At 41.6% G+C, this 17774-nt stretch overlaps 1 protein-coding gene across 1 annotated transcript in view; it reads right to left on the bottom strand.

Moving 5' to 3' along the window:
* The window catches only part of LOC142158058 (uncharacterized), a 72845-nt gene that overhangs the window by 23226 nt on the left and 31845 nt on the right, over positions 1-17774 (bottom strand). Inside the window, exons 13-20 of the mRNA XM_075211657.1 lie at positions 17222-17350; positions 13393-13509; positions 11285-11383; positions 8466-8666; positions 7059-7157; positions 1950-2156; positions 1425-1526; positions 31-129 (exon numbers count right to left, since the gene is read on the bottom strand). Of these exons, the coding sequence (XP_075067758.1) occupies positions 31-129; positions 1425-1526; positions 1950-2156; positions 7059-7157; positions 8466-8666; positions 11285-11383; positions 13393-13509; positions 17222-17350 (1053 nt within the window). The remainder of the gene's footprint in view (positions 1-30; positions 130-1424; positions 1527-1949; positions 2157-7058; positions 7158-8465; positions 8667-11284; positions 11384-13392; positions 13510-17221; positions 17351-17774) is intronic.

Below are 17774 nucleotides of genomic sequence, written 5' to 3'. Positions count from 1 at the left end.
TTAACCAGAATCACCTTGAGGAGACGTTACCTTGGTGCTTGTAACATGTAACGAGACGCTGCCCTTCAATGCATCCAGAACGTTGATGTGCCCATTCTTAGCTGCTAGGTGGATGGCAGACATCCCTTCCTGCAAGACGCAGATCAGAGACTGGAGCTAATGCGGATAGTGATACAATGGTACAACAACAACAATCTAACACACTCCAAGTGAAAATGTTCCATAAAATAAATCGATGAATTTACTGGAGAAATACTTAACTATCTAATTATCAGTGAGATCCTAATACCCCTCACTCCTATTGTTTCAACTGTGCCCACTTACAATTACAATGTGAGCTCTCCTATGATCTGTGCCCTCCCTCTGTTGGCATGTCTGCATTTATTTTGTCTGGGTAGGTAAGGATGGGTAAGAGAGGTGTTAGAAAGTAGGGTAAGGTAGAATGGGTAAGGGGAGAATCAGGCAGATGGGTAAGTAAGGATGGGTAAGGGAAGTGTTAGGAAGAAGGGTAGGTTAGGATGGGTAAGGCAAGAATCAGACAGGAGGGTAAATAAGGATGGGTAAGGGATGTGTTAGGAAGAAGGGTAAGGTAGGATGGGTAAGGGGAGAATCAGGTAGATTGGTAAAAAGGGATGGGTAAGGGAGGTGTTAGGAAAAAGGATAAGGTAGGGAGGGTAAGGGGACAATCAGGCAGAAGGGTAAGTAAGGATGGGTAAGGGTGGTGTTAGGAAAAAGGGTAAGGTGGGATGGGTAAGGGGAGAATCAGGCAGAAAGGCAAGTAAGGATTGGTAATGGAGGTGTTAAGAAGAAGGGTAGGTTAGGAAGGGTAAGGGGAGAATCAGGCAGAAGGGTAAGTTAGGATGGGTAAGGGAGGTGTTAGGAAGAAGAGTAAGTTAGGATAGGGAGTTAGGAGGAAGGGAAATAAGAGAAGGGTAATGGGATAGTTTGGAGGAAGGATAACCCTGATTGGTAAGTGGCGCATTAGAATGAAGAATAACTAATGATGGGTACGAAAAGGGTTAGGAGGAAGGACACTGGTGTATGAGTCAGGAGAGCAGTAGGAGGAGGGGGACTTATACATGGATAATGTTTGGTAACGATAAGAAAGGAGATTTAGGAGGACAGGTAGGTTAGGATGAGGAATTTGAGCGTTAGGTGTAAGGTAAATCAATATGTGATGGGGAGTGTTACTAGAATGACATAAAAGTACAATCCTTAGTTTGTCCTCAGTTAGGTTGGTGACTGGGGAACAAATATGTGAGTCAAGTGGAAAACGAGTCCTTGTTTTATGATCTGATAACCAGGATACAGGTGCTCTATATAATAATCACTCTCCCCTCTTATGCCAACACACTTTCTCATGTTCTTACTAACGCAAACTATATAAACTATATATTATTTTATAACACCTGAATTGAATTTACCCCGTCCTCATCAGCTGCGGACGCACCAGTTTCCAACAAGACCTTTACCACCTCTGCGTGTCCCCCCGCTGCCGCCAAGTGCAGGGGGGTGGAGTCAGTAGTCTGGAACCGCAAGTATAAAAACATTTTTTAAAAATTGTGCTCTTTTCACACTAAACAAATTTTTTTATAAAAGAAATAAAAGCATAATAATAGTCCTGTTGCTGAATTTTACCAAACTCCTATAAATGTGTAAGTAAGTCTGCTAGGAGCACTTAGCATGCATTGAAGTGGCATTATTATATTATCTGTCCCACAATTTCTTCTCCCAAAAAATGAATGAATTTGCCCCTTGGCAAAACCAGATTCAGGGGCGGTTTCAGCAATTTTTTGCTTATCTTTCCTTCAGACACAATGTATTCATGAAATCTCCAGCACAAAAGTAGATAGGTTAGAAACAATTTAATCTATGACTATTTTTCCACAATTCATCTCACCTTGAGACCACTCATTAAACACTGGTTATGTATTGTAGATTGTCCCCACCTTGCTGCGGGCTGTGGTCACCCCACTGTGGTTAGATTTGAGCAGCTCTTTGATGACCGCCACGCTGCCCTTAGAGGCTGCAATATGGGCGCACGTCAAGCCGTCCATGTTGGCGGACGTCACTAGCTCCGGCTGATGCTTCAAGAACAGCTTTACCACTTCCGAGTGGTCGTTTTTGGCAGCGACGTGGAGAGGAGTCTGTCCTTCCTAAGATTGGCAAAAAAACATAGATGTTAATAAAGTTATTTCAATTGTTTCAAAGACTTTTACTCATTGAACTAACTACAAATGTATCAATCCAATTGTTCTCTAGTTAATGTGCGATGGGGACAATGAATCTAGTAGGATTTATGATCTAGTAGGATTTAAATGTCGATGGCCAAATTGAATGAAAGATTCATCCAAAAGTGATTGGAATGAAGAAAATTGAAGATTGTGTATTCTAATTGTGCCCATAACATCCACATAGCAGACCCCCCCCCCCCCCCCCCCAGTTCCGATTGATCGCCTGTTCACTGCATGGTGACCGGGTGCCGTCATGGCAGTGACGGTTTTGGAGGGGAGGGGAGAACAGGCAGCCTAGCCCTTCAAAAACACTAAGCAGTACTCTGTGGTGTGGTCACACCCCATCGGGATGTTAACACGCCCCCACCGTGCCAAAGCCACTCCCCCTGTCTTGAGGTCACCTGCCCAAATGCTGAAAGTCATGTGATTCTACATGTGTTATTGTACACGAAACATCGTCAGCCTTCTTAAATGCGGACTTGGGGGCTGATTAAGCTGGCCTGGGTGTAGAATCTGCACAAACCATGTTACACATGTTGAAATGTAAGTATCTTTTTGTATGCAGGGCAAATACCAATACCCGGAATGTACGGGAGACTCCCGAGATCCGGGTCGGTCTTCCGGACTCTGGGGAGAGCAGGCAAGTCTCCCGCATCCCGCAATTCCCTGGCCAAAATAACGTGATGTGCGGTGAATCGCGTTATTTTGGCCCTGACCCCCGCGACAAAACATCATTTCTGTCACAGGGGGCGGAGCCAAAATGACGCAATTGACCGCACCCCGCCCCCTCCCTCCCTCTAGTCACGCCCCTCTCCCGGACTGTACTGCCTGAAAGTAGGCAAGTATGAACAGGGCCATCTTTTCCATTGGGCCCGATGGGCAGCTGCCCGGGGGCCCCACGGGCAATGGGGCCCCATAGGCACGGCTCTTAATGAGAATAAATAATCCTGCAAAAAAAAACTACAAGGGTCACTGAGCAAGTACATCTATCTATCTCTATATATCTATATCTGTATCTGTATACATCTATATATCTATATCTATATCTATATCTAGGGGCCCCGGTGCACTGCTTTGCCCGGGGGCCCATAATGTTGCTAAGATGGCCCTGAGTATGAAATACTGCACCCTCTTGTATGATGCACCCACATACTGACCACCTCTATTGTCAAGCTGTGAGTCTAGTTAGGTTGTAGTCCCCTCGCCGCATGTGTTTTATATCCCCCTCCCCCCCCTCCCGCAGCACGAAATGGTTTGTCCTGGTGCAACTATTGTACCCAAAAACTGGATTTGCTCCCAACTGTAAATCAGAGCCATTGTGTTCTCTATCAACATATAACTTCCTAATACCTTTCTGATTATAATTACTAACCTTTATAATCAATAAACTGTGCAACTGTCATTTCCCGGCCACCGTAAACTAGTTTAAACCTCCGTAATTCTCACGTCCTACATCTCAGAACGTAGAAGATAAACAGCCCGAACTCTGTTGATAATGTTGTTCCCGGTAATGTGGGCACAGTACAATGCATGATGTATAGTGTAGGGCTTTATATTGTACCTTGTATGTCATTTATTGCGCTGTAATGTCTGCATGATTTATGCACCTTGGTGCATTGTGTTTCAGCTTACGCCTTTCACATTTGACTATCTTATGTCACATATATGGTTATTATATATATATCTTTGGCTTGATTTATAGTTACACTTAAAAGGACGACTTTTGCAATAAGCACAAAACTGCGTCTGTACAATTATATCGCCATGGATGCATTTTAAATTGTGCATATTTTAAGATAGGTGAAACTTTAAACTTAGAGCATAGATACGGGCGTCATCATTACCAACTCAGGGGTATGGGATTCACAAATGACACCTTCTAAAATGTACATCGAAGGCATTTCTAAGTCAAAATCAACGCATCTCTAAGGGGCGTGGCTGACCTGTGACCCTACTGAACCTACACGTGAACAGCCCTGTGTCAAGCAGATGTGGCGGCTGTAAGATACTGTCAACTCAAAATACGGGAGAAAGTGCGCAGTGCGACATATTTTAAGGTGAGAAAATGGACTTAGGGCTGCGGGTTTGAAAAAGTGGGGATGTTGCCTATAGCAACCAATCAGATTCTAGCTGTCATTTATTTAGTGCACTCTACGAAATGACAGCTAGAATCTGATTGGTTGCTATAGGCAACATACCCACTTTTATAAACCTGCAGCTTAGTAAATCTAGCCCTTAGTCTTAATCAGGCCCTGATTTCAATAAAAAAATGAGTAAAAAGAGCAATGGACTGTATCACTGAATCTCAACAACTTATTACCAAATAAATCCTGCAATTAACAATACACCAGGCTGCAAATTTACACAAGCCAGTAAAATTCATCCCGCTAAAGGGTGAATTTTTCCCCCTGCAACTTTCAGTGCATGGTTAGTTTGGAAATCCCATCGATGCAATGTATTTTTATATCCTTAAAGGAGATGTCCCCATTCAGACGACTTTATATCATCCAGGCCGTGTGGTTTTTGCTGCCCTTGAATAAAAGCGTGATATGCGGTACACAGGGCAGAGCTAATCTGTGTCATATCCAAGAGCAAGATAAATAATTGGCTCTACGGACAATAATGACACAGAGCGAGGAAGAAAAAGCAGCGGTATCTAATAGGTGTTGCAGAAGGTCATGTCCAAACCAATGCATTAAACTAAAGGGAATTAAATGTACTGTACTATTGCTAAATATATAATATACCAAACAATGACTATTGTGTGTTGGTGCAGACGGGAGCTTGGGGACTGTAAATGAAGCCGCCTGGTGTACAAGTCTTCTCAGTGACGCTACACAAGGAAATGCTCTCAACAATTCATGTTAACATCAAGGTCACAACTTCAGTGTCACCGACGGTGCAGGATAATTACTGAGAGGAAAGGGAGCAGCTCAAGAGAATGTCCAGGGGTTGTCTGATCTCTTGCAGGGGGGGATAATCCAGGAAGAGATACTTAGTGTGACAGACATGCGGCTCTTTCATGTCTGTAACGACACTTGTGGCAGAGCTGTCGGCTCTGATGCAACTACACAGACATCATGCCACCAACATGCGTCACAGAACACAACAAGCAGCGTGCACACGCGTGTGATTATACACTGGTGGCTAAACAGCTGATCTCAGTTTCTAAGCGCTGCAGAGGATATCATATTCTTTACAAGCTTCCTGGTGAGGAGATCAATCACTTCTTGTAAAGAGTCATCCGGTTAGTTTAGGAAAATTGTTTACCAACACAATGTAGTTGTTGGTCTATATATATCGTATCAGTTCATCCATTGACAATTTGTAAACTTTTGAAGTCACAATAATTTGCCATTGTCATGGTGCTCAAAGAATAATTTACATAGGGATGTTCGTATCTTACTTTATTCTGCTACATTTATAAGATTATTTATTCTTTGACTAAACAATTAATGTCTAGTTTTTAAATATTAGTTTTTCAGTTTTTAAAAAATGTTTTTTTTTTTTCATGCAATGCCCATATCTGCTAAATTCTTTTGATAAAAGATTTTTTATTGATAACTGGCGACAAAACATCAGCTGTATCGATGACCTCTACAAAGATGCTGCTTAGTTCAAGAGGTTTTGCACCTTAGAAGGTGCAATCCCACATTTTATAAACAGCAATTTTTGTACATTTTGTTAACACAACATTGAAGTGATAGTCATAGTCAGTTTCCTTTGCAAAAATTGACCAGTGGGGTAGAGTTATATGGCTGCCAGTGCAATAAAAGTGCCTCTAGCGAGCCAGTCAGTCAGGAAGCTCTTCGATGGTTACATAATGACAGAAGAAGGAGGAGGGGCGGTTTTTTTTTGCTATGAACATTCCAAAGTCTCTGTACTCAGTAGATCACATGTCATGTGATTGTGAATCCATGGTAACCACTTAGAATACAGTAAATTATTTATGGCAGCTTGAATAAAAACCCCCAAAATTAGCAAGTCCATGGGGTATATTTACTAAACTGCGGGTTTGAAAAAGTGGAGATGTTGCCTATAGCAACCAATCAGATTCTACCTGTCATTTTGTGAAATGTACTAAATAAACTATATCTAGAATCTGATGGGTTGCTATAGGCAACATCTCCACTTTTTCAAACCCACAGTTTAGTAAATATAATCCCATGTGTCTTCTCAACAGTGAATTAAGTTTTTAAAAACCACGCCCCATTTTTAGGGGGTGGGAGGTTTGCAACTTTAAGATGGCTAATTTATTAATATGCACATACCCTCCTCCAACTTTCACTATTAAATTGTTTTTCTTTATAGTTTTACTATGTTATTTTCAGCCATATCATTATACCATTAGGCCAAATTATTTATTTTTGCAGGGTTGCGCTCTCGGCATTTGACAAAGCTGCATCTAGTGAGCATCTGTTGCATGTTTATGATCATACAAAGACATGGCTGAAAAGCACAGTAGAAATTCGTTCTGAAAAAACAATATGACAAGCATAGGTGGAGCTACAAGGGGCGCTGAGTTTAGGAATCTGTGCTGGACCGCACATGCTCAGGAGAGGTCCCAGAGTGTCATCTACCCAAATTTTACTGTGCTGCCTGGCGAGCACTGTTTCACCCCTGACAACAAGTTAATGTTGCAGGAGGGTACATGCAAGCCAACTGATTAAAGTCATCTGAAGGCGGTTATCCACTTTATATAGTACATAACTGCCCATGCTCCCCCCAGTAATACTGAAACCAGCAGGGATACATCGGCAGTAACATATTGAATATATCTGTGTTCTCCACTCCAGCAGCTACATTGTATCCAGCGGATCTTACAATATCAGCAGCATTGATATCCGCCTTCATCATCAGTAAACTGTTACACACATCCAGCTGTCCGTTCAGGGCTGCAAGGTGCAGGGGGGTTCGCTTGGTCTACAGCAGCAAAGGGAGAGGACATTGTTATACAGTAGTATTGGAACTGAGCATTATAAATATTAATTAACTCATTACACAAATGTTACGGACTCCAGGCAAGCCAAGCGCTCCTAGCAGAAAATCATCTACTATACTGCCTATAATACCATTGTTTTCTCTGAGAGCCCTTTTGTCAATCTTAAGCTGGGTACACACTACACTGTTTTCATCCAATAATCGGCTCAAACAGCCGACATACGACCGCTTGTTCAAAAGTCGGGTCAGTGTGTGCAGTGACACGATGGTCGAAAGTCTGCCCAAATGGACGATTATCGCCTCATTTGGTTGGTCGTACCGTTTAATATTTTCGTTCCAATCTCGTTTCCGCTGTGTAGTGTGTATAAACTTCCGACCGATCCACAACAGTGAGTACGAAATTACAGTCATTGCTCACGACAACATGGCTGTAAAAAGTCGCTAAAGGGACGTCCGCTCTTCCCTTTATCGTCCTAAACAAGGCTGTGTGTATGCAGTCCATGGACCGAGCGATCGGAACATCGATCGTATGTAAAATTGCTTGGCATAAAAAGTTGGTCTAAATTTCTGTAGTGTGTACCCAGCTTAACTAAGGGTTGATAAACTCCACCATACAACAGCCTGGGGGTCTGGTATATTTGGGGGTGTGACCAGATGTAGAGGTCTCAAAAGAAGTCCTATTTTAGGAGAGGGGGGTAAAAAAAAAACACCCCTAAGTTCGCTCATAGACTGTACAGAGAGATTATTTAATAAGAAGGTGCAAAGTTCAAAGAGATGCTGTAACCTATAGCAACCAATCAGATATCAGCTCTTAGTGTAGTCAGACAGATGAAAGCTGACATCTGATTGGGTGCGTTGGGTTACAGCACCTCTCAGCTCCTTGTTAATAAATAATATATACTATCTCCTGTATTATGCATAATATTTTTTTTGTTTACAATAAAAACTTGTTTTGGGAGAGGTTAGACTGTGTAAAAATGATATAAGATATCCAGGTAACAATTCCAGATTTACAGTGCGTAATGCCACAGCTAACAGCCAATAGATAATTAGTAATAGCATGCCCATATAAAATAAAATTTGGTATTGATCAGGAATTGTAAACTTTCGGCATTTATGTAATAACACCCTTTATCAATTTTTCAGGAAAGGTTAAGAGCGATGTAAGTTTCAGTGAAAACAACAGCCCCCCAGTGGAGTAATACTGGACTTGTACCCCTAAGAGATTTGCTCTTAGTTTTGCTGTACTGCATTACGTTTTATTCTCAGGTTAGACATAATACTATTTACCAGTGACATGGCGTCTGTACTGGCTTGGTGGATCTCCACAAGCAATTTAACAAGATGGTTGAAGCCGTTTTGTGCGCACAGGTGAAGCGGTGTGAGACCCAGCTTGGTTTTGGTGTTTACAAAGGCTTTGTGCCTCAGCAGGATGTCGGCCATCTTGTCGTGGCCATTCTCGCAGGCGAGGTGTAAGGCCGCTTTGCCGTGCTAAGGAGATAAAACAAAAGGATTTTGTGACGCAATATAAATCATCAGACTTTAAAGTTAATATTATTTTTAATAAATATTTACTTTTGACTGTAGTTTCTATAAATGTTTAGTACAAGGTACGGTCAGATATGATTTTATGGAATCAAACGCAAGGGTGTATTAGGGCTAATTGTAGTTGACCATGAGAGACGTTGAAGCCATGGACTCCCAATCAACGGACTTTTCTCTCTTCGTTATCACCTACAGGGGTATATATATTATGTAGGCATGAGAGGCATCTGCCTAGGGAACATTTGTTCTTATTATAATTTTCTGTGGTTCTACTGGAGATGCTTGGGCTTGTTTTTTTCTGAAAACCGAGCCCACCCCAACTTAGGGGATTTGAGTAGGCTCGTGAGCTGGCTCGGTATTTTCGCGTGTCCTCGGGTCTGAATCGAGGCAAAATGTCATTGTTGCGTTGTCGGATCTAGCGAGTTTTGGATTCCATAAGTACCACCCTCCCCAGGAGATCCAGTGCCATTGCTCACACAGAAACAGGAGGGGTAGCAGTGTTCTTGTCACTTGACAAAAATTTACTGGAAATTATTGGAAATTAATGTTATTGAGGTAATAATGTGGGAGCAAAAAAAGAACCAAATTATGTGATTTTAGAAAAAAATTGGGGTTGTAGAAAAAAAATAATAGGGATCCAAAACCAAAACCAAAACACAGGGGTCAGTGAACATCTCTAGTCTCCACCAATTGCTTAATGGTGAAATTTGTAGGCAGCAGGAGGTGGAGATTTAGAAGAGGACCTTTCATGCCTTCCTATACACAGCTGGGGCCAAGGTCATAGAGGATGCCAAGGTCGTAGAGGATGCCAAGGTCGTAGAGGATGCCTTTCCTTCCCTCACTTGGTCTTTGGGGTATGATACACCAGACCTGCTCCCTTGTTTTGGACTTATTACGTAGGTCGTGGGGGCTGCAGGGGTTGGACAGGATTCATTAGACCGGGGGACATGGGAGAGACTCTCTAGTATCACAAGGTCATTGGGATTGTCAATGTCATGTCTTCCAGCAGGCAACGTAAGTATTAATTCAGAGTATCCTTCTGGCCAATTATTGACTGTTTTTTATTATCTGATGATGACATGTTGAAGGTAGGGACTAGGGAGGGTATCAGAATGAAAGGGATTATTAGATTTAGGAGCTGATACTTATATTGGGTGCAAACTTACAGGTGGTCTACAAAATGGGACATAACGGTGTCTGTGTAGTAAGTGGCAGCAGGGATTGGGTGTACTGGTGAGAAACAAGGTTCAGTGATGTGTGCCAGCGATTAGGGGCAGGCTGGGGTGGGGGGCAGGGGGCATCTGTCCCAGGGCCGGTCCCATAGCGGGCTACCTTGGGCTGGTTCACTGGGCTATCTACATTGTTTTTTCCTATAAAATGTTCCTAATAGGCTGCTGAGCCGAGACTTGCCCCCCAGGCTAAAATTTGCTAGCCACCCCCTGATTGGACTAGTACCTGCGAAAAATGATGCGCGTGACAGTGTGTTTGGGGGACGTAGACTATCACATTCCAGTCACTTACATTCCCATTATATTTTTCATACCACTATTACTATATTTCCACTCCGCCACTTCTTTGTGTCCACTACGACCACGGGCACTGATGCAATGGGGTTCACATCGTGGGAATTACATTGCATAAGGATGGGGATGCCGAGGATCCCAGAATGGGAAGCAGGTGGCCGATGGTGATACCGCAGCTGTCGTCTGTCAGTAACTTCCTTACACAGGTCAAGTTTTAAACATTTGTCTCTGGATTTTTTTCTCTCTCTGCAATTATCATATATTTCAATATGAAATAACTGCACAAGAACTCAGATCTCATACTATATATAGAAAGCTGCTTCCGCTATTGTCCGAACGCTTTGATCTTATTTCTGATATTAGTAAATTGAATAGTAGGACTTCCATTTATATTGAATGCTGCTCTCTCTCTATCAGTTCTTATTCTGCAGGGTTTATAAGTATATGTTTATTAAAATATTATTTTTACAAATAAAATTTCATGATGACCTTGTTCATGGGACATGTTGGGCGTTGTAGTGGCCTCCGATCAACAAGCGCCAGGTGTAAGAGCCTTAAACGTACCCCCTTGTAGGGGCAAACGCAGGATTTGTAGAGGGGGGTTTCCACACCACGCCACCAGTGGGCGTGACCAGCATGTATGGAGGCGTGACTATAATATTAGACAGTGCTTGGCTGCTCTCCAACTCTTCCTATCCCCATAATATACATGGGCAATGCTGCATGCACTACTGTTAGGTGCACGCAGCTCTTCCTTTTCAAGCAGAGCCGTGTGAAGCTGGGGCAGCATCCAGCCACCTCAATTATACAGTGCCCCAGGCTTGGAGGGGGTTTCAAGACACTAGGAAACCCCCTCCCCCTCGGTTTGCTTATGTCTTGTTAGCGGTGTGCCCCCACCTAATCACTAATGTTACTACCTTGGGGGGGCAATTATTATGACAAGAAAATTATTTACCAAATAGAACAGCGATATCTATTTACAGCAATAATCTCATTTTATAATGTACCTCATGTTATAATGATGTTTCCGAGTCATCTTACCTCATCAAATACGTCCACTCTGACGTGATTCTGTAACAGGATTTTCACAATCCCCGTGTGTCCCTTATCTGCAGCCACAAGCAATGGCGACCATCCGTTCTAAGACAAAACAGGAGTTAAAAAGAGAAATCCACTATTTTTACTGTTAATCCAGATCACCAATAGATAGCAAAATAAGCTGAATATCATTACAATGAACTATTCCAGCGACTCTCTGTAGAAAAATAATCCTATATTAACTGTTTATAGTCGTGTCCTGGAGATTTCAGCTGATCTGCATCAATCCAATTTGAAATGATGATAGTCTGAGCTCTCACATAGCCCCTCCCCCTTCCCTGACCACTACAATAGAACTTGGCTCCCAGCCAAGACTTTGAATACTTTGTTTATATTTTGTTGAAACAATGTTGCTGTAGCCCACAAAAAAGTCCCCATTGTTCCCCAATGTTACAGTGCAGAAATGCTGTTTTTCAACCATAATGCAACAGAAAACTGAATAACAGAGCATCCTATAAATGATTGGATATGAATCAAGTTAGAGGAAAATTATATCCAAAACTGAATGATCAGTTTTTAGAGGATTATCCTAAGTAAATCCTCTTACGTACATGAGTTCTGGCACTTAGACTATCGTGCAGTTCCCTTTTGCTTACTGATGCTCCCTTAGCACCTGCATGAACCCGTTGGCGGTCTGTTTTGCCGTTGTTCATGCTGCCTGTCTGATTAAAACTAGGGTAGCAGAAGTGAGGAGAGAGAGGCACAGCCCAAAATGTAAACTACGGGAATCAACTTTTAACAAATGGACATTTCCTTACTATTATTTGGCAATAATCCCACATGCACAGATTTTTCACAGAACGAGGGAAAGCGGAAGAATAATTAATACAAAGAGTAGGATACATGGGTAAGATAGTAATAGAGTAAGTGGATGTATATCTGTATACAGGACCTAATTTGTGCTGGGACGCACAGGAGCGCAGTTCCCAAACTTCTTTTCACCTCATAATCTATAATGTATAAAGATAACTGGCAATGTCATCCCAGCATAGGTCATACGTTTCTGAGTTCAACTTCACATTAATCACTGCACTGACTTATGTGTTACTTTAATATTTGGAAATAAACAAAAAACATAGATTAAATAGAGGACACCAGATGAATAATACATCTTTAAACAATAAATAATTGGATGCTTTGTTCTGAGGATTATCTCATTTAAACAGTGGTAAAATCAAATTATTTATGGGTAACATAACACCCACATTGGGGAAGTTTTGTGCCCCTGTGCTACAATGTTACACGTCAAGTAAACTCCTGCTCGGCAAATATTTACATATTTTCAGGAGCTTATGTATAAAACTACTAAATACAAACATGCATAGAAACTATAGTGTAAATTATGTACTTGGCCCATCTACAAACTGGAGAGACAAAGTACATAGGCAAAAGAAGGGCTCTGCACTGCCATCTGCAGGACACAAGTGGGACTGCAGCCGTCATTTTCTCCTCTCTACAAACAAACCCATCCGACCCCCACAAATGCCAGTAATAAGTCACTATCCCCGATGCCAGCTGTTTTTCTAATAAACAAATCACTCAAATTCCAAACTGAAAAGTCATATTTGATTTGCAGATCAGACTGCTGTGAGAATATTGTGAGAGTAACTCTAGTTCTCTCTAGTGCATTATAAACTAATGAGCAACTTTAAAATCCAATAGATGGTGGACTCACATATCACATGACAGGACGGATGAACTGCTTTTATGGCAGTTTTATTATCAATGGTTAAATTAAAGGGGTGGTATAAAAAGAGATTTTTAAAAAAAAGTAGTGAAAAATTAAACGCATCAGAAATTTTAAATATATTTCATTTGCAAAAATAACATAAGTCTTGTTCTATTTATTGTTCTACTAGAGGGCAGTGCCTCCAGATGTTATTGCTGCGGTTACAGTCTACAGAGAGGCCGTACAGGAATGGAAAGAGTTAAACATGCAGACTGGAAGATGTAGAACATAAAGTGACGGGTGTATTCTTGCTGCTGTCATCGGTAGAAGTAGCCATTCAACACTTATCTGTATTACAGCTGTTATACACATAGACAGTCACCTGTGCTGGCTTGTTCATGGTCTGTTGCATTTGATTGGATCCAATATGTTTGATCATTTCCAGCAAAATATCTTCGTTTCCCATCCTGGCGCAGTAATGTAGGGGAGACTCCGCTGTCTTACATGTCAAAGCATAAAGGTGGATATATTAATGTGACACATTCCTCCTCAATGTATCTGTCTATAGAACTATCCATCATCTGTTATTGTTTATATAGTGCCACCATATTCCGCAGCGCTGTACAGAGAATATGTAATTGAGCACAACACTCTCCCCCGACTTTCAGTCCTTCAAATGCTCACTCAAAACTCACCTCGTCCTATCCTACCACCTCCTCTTCCTCAGCTGACATCTACATCTTTCCCCAATTGGTCCTACTGTCTCTCACCACCCCTCCCTCTAGAATGTAAGCTCTCACGGGCAGGGTCCTCTCTACCTATTGTCCCACGTCTGTCTACTGTCTGACTCCCTTGTCATGTATTTTGCTGCACTCTGTGTGAGTCCCCACCAGTGTTCCCTCTAAGCTGAGCAATCTTAGTACCATATAATAAGCGTTGCCCCATCATAAATAATTATTTCCCCTGTTAGCAGTCAAATGCTATTTTCCCTTAATATAATTATATATTCTTATTGCCCCCATAATATACCAATACAAAAAAAATGCCTCCTTAATATAATGAGAAATAAATATTGCCCCCATAAGTTAATTATCAATTAAATAATGGTTACCACAGTAATTCATAAGTCACTGGTGCCTCTCGAATCTTTTGGCTGTTTTGCCGACAGTTTATCAAACTGCAGCTTTATAAATCTGATGGGTTTTCATTTCTATCATGGTAAGAATCGGGATGGTGATAAACAATGTGATCATCATCATCAATTACTTTTATAGCGCCACTAATTCCGCAGCGCTGTACAGAGAACTCATTCACATCAGCCCCTGCCCCATTGGGGCTTACAGTCTAAATTCCCTAACATACACACACAGACCGGCTAGGGTCAATTTAGATAGCAGCCAATTAACCCACTAGTGTGTTTTTGGAGTGTGGGAGGAAACCGGAGCACTCGGAGGAAACCCACGCAAACACCGGGAGAACATACAAACTCCACACAGATAAGGCCATGGTCGGGAATCGAACTTATGACCCCAGTGCTGTGAGGCAGAAGTGCTAACCACTGAGCCAACGTGCTGCCGTAAAGTGACGCTTTGTAAAACTGTTTGGCTTTTAGTAAATCCGGCGCTTTTAAACCGCTGGGAAAAACGCAGAAAACTGGTGATTTCATCAATCCAACCTATTAGTAAATCTAAGCAGCATAACCAGTTTCTGCAACAGTTACCATCATATTCCTTCTTCCACTTTATCACCTGATAGACGAGCAACTGTAGCAATTATTTGCAACATTAATGACACAAAATATCACAGATTTGTCACTCATTAGCCTGTTACATAAATCTGGGGATTGACCTGCGAGGTCAAATTCATGCTCTCTTCTCTCATATCTCTTGCAGTTTATTTTCTTAAACACCCTCTTTGTATACAGTTCTGTCAGACACACGCTGTCCCCTCCTCAGTGTCGGCTTTTATGTTTTAGTAACGTCTGGGGTAGGATGTTGGAGCCAAGTCCTGAACTACGTTTACAAGATGGAGATTTCAGTATAAACAGCAAATTGAGAGGGGGGGGGGGGAATATGTACTGAGATGTCCCCCGTCCCCCCGGAGCCTGCGTCGGGGGGAAACGACACAAATCTTCTAAAAAGTCAACAAGTGCTTTAAACAGTGTAAACCTGCCAAATAAATATTTTCATAATACTTAACATTAATTTAAATTCCATGCGCTGTATGAACGTTACCATCGGCCGGATCGATGAATAAAGTGAATATACAGCATCGAAAGTTGGGCCTGATTCATTCAGGAAAGTAAAGTAGGGAAAAGGAGTAACTTTGCACCTGGGCAAAACCATGTTGCCTTGGAGAGGGAGGTAAATTTAAAATGTGGAGACAGATTTATAGTTGGGGTAGGGCATGTCCTAGATCAACTTTACATTTCAGTGTAAGAATAAAGCTATCAAATATTTCTGTGCTACATGAAAAACAGCCAGTATTTATCTTACGTGCAAAATAATATTTTAATTTGCACCCCTTGCATTGTAACATGGTTTATCCAGGATCAAATTTACTCCTTATTTTGCCTTACTTTCCTTAATGAATCAGGTCCGTTGTCTTCACTTCTATACTACTTTTATTTTACTAAAAAATCACTGTTGTGTTCTATTTATAGATTTTTAGCATTAATATAACTATAAACCTATGTAAATGATATCTACATTATATTAATTTAAATGACAATATATTATTATTATCAAGTTATCTCTTTAGAGCTCAGCAGAAAACCTTAATATATTAACGGAACCCCAGTATCTTCTAATAGTCTAATAAAGTAATTCTCGTATTCGCCCAGCAGGGGGCGAAGGCAATGATGATGAGGCTAACAGCCAATCACGTGATCAAGCCCTCTCCCCGCCCACCACCGTACGGTAGTGGGCGTGGCCTGGAGGGTTGATCTACGGTTCGGGAGTTGGGGGAGAAGTACCCGAAACTGGTGAGTCTTCCAGAGATTCCGGGAGAGTAGGTAAATATGAATAAAATGGGGATTCAAAACCTTTGTCTATTCCCCCCTATCAGCCTCTCCAGAAGCAGGGGCCACAAGGGCCAGATATGTGTAACATAGGTTATAGTTATTGCTTCTATCGCTCGATGGGAGAAGACCGGACAGGCTGAGTCCTTGTACGCTGTAATGTCACCGCACAATATGACGTCTTGAGACTCCCTACATCAAGTAACCACTACTTGACCAAAACTAGGAAATCCCTTATACCAGATGCCTCGCTTCTAAATGAGGAATCTGGCTGATTATTTAACATTTAGAGGTAAATGTATCAATCTGAGAGTTTTCCGGCTGGTTTGAAAAGTGGAGATGTTGCCTATCATCATCATTCATCATTATTTATTTATATAGCGCCACTAATTCCGCAGCGCTGTACAGAGAACTCATTCACATCAGTCCCTGTCCCATTAGAGCTTACAGTCTAAATTCCCTACTATAGACACACACTCACACACAGACAGACAGACAGGGAGAGACTAGGGTAACTAAATAAATGATAGCTAGAATCTGATTGGCTTTGCAAACCCGCTGGAGAACTCTCAGCTTGATACATTTACCCCTTAGTGTTTATAGCCAACCAATCCATAAGTAACGAGGATAATCCAACAATCGTTTGGTAATTAGATTGTTTTTATATAGATTTAAACAAATATTTACAATCCTGAATCAGCTCCGATCCAGTGTATTTCATGCCCATTTAAAATTATTCTTCATTTAGGGACAATTAAGACAAATTCCATAGTATCTGAAATAAAAAAAAACACTCTGTATATTAACAAATAATATATTAGCAAAATTTGCTCAAAAGTAGAAGCATTTTCTAGATCATTGGTTCTAACACTAATCCTGCTGCCTGTAATGTTGTCTATATTATGAAAGGGTTGGACTTCAGGACTACTTTGTCCCAAGTTCCCATCTTCCTAACCTGCAGTTTCTTCCAGTAAATAGTCAAGATATTCCTGATCATGCACTGTGGAGGGCAAGGTCTCCGTTAGTGTGCAGGACTTCTGGGAAAATAAGGAGCTGTTGGGAGGAGGTGGGAGAGGAACAAAAGGAGCAATGACGTGTCTCTGGCAGAAGGCTGATGCACAGGAATGGTTAGTGAGCACTCCTCTATAGATGTATATTTATTTTTGCATTACTTGTAATGAGTCACCTTTACCTGAGCTGTGGTACAAGAGATATCAGCATCATGTTCCATAAGCAGCCGGATGATTCTCACGTCCTCTTCCTCAAAGTGGATCATGTCTTTTGTAATGGCCGCAGCTAAATGCAGAGGTGTCTCTCCTTCCTAAAACAAAAGCAGAAAAGTAAATGATTCCAAATAATTGCAGGAACAGAGTTCTCTTAAGTACTGCAGTTTCTCAGAAATTAAATGTTTAATATATATTTGATTTGAAGGATTTTTCGGTGTGGTGTTTTTTAAGTGTGCTTGACTAGGGTTTGATCATTTTAGTGTATTCAATTTTCATCTCCTGCTCGTCTGTGTGTACCCTGGTTATTGGCCAATCAGATCATCTGAATATTCGCAGCTGCAGGAGTTGAGTGGTGATCATGTGGGAGGCGGTGTGACCTGTCCAGTGTGATTATATCAGAGAGGACAGGGCTGCAAGTGTCCCTGAGAGTTATATAGGGAAAGGAGCAGGTTCCTCCAACAGCACAGACTAATGATATGAGGCTCCTGTCACACTGATGCAGGAAGGTTGTGGTATTAA

The sequence above is a fragment of the Mixophyes fleayi genome, chromosome 5 (genome assembly GCF_038048845.1).
Source record: "Mixophyes fleayi isolate aMixFle1 chromosome 5, aMixFle1.hap1, whole genome shotgun sequence".
NCBI classification, from domain to species: domain Eukaryota; kingdom Metazoa; phylum Chordata; class Amphibia; order Anura; family Limnodynastidae; genus Mixophyes; species Mixophyes fleayi.
Note: the sequence above shows the minus strand (reverse complement) of the source record. Positions and strands in the feature narration are given on the sequence as shown.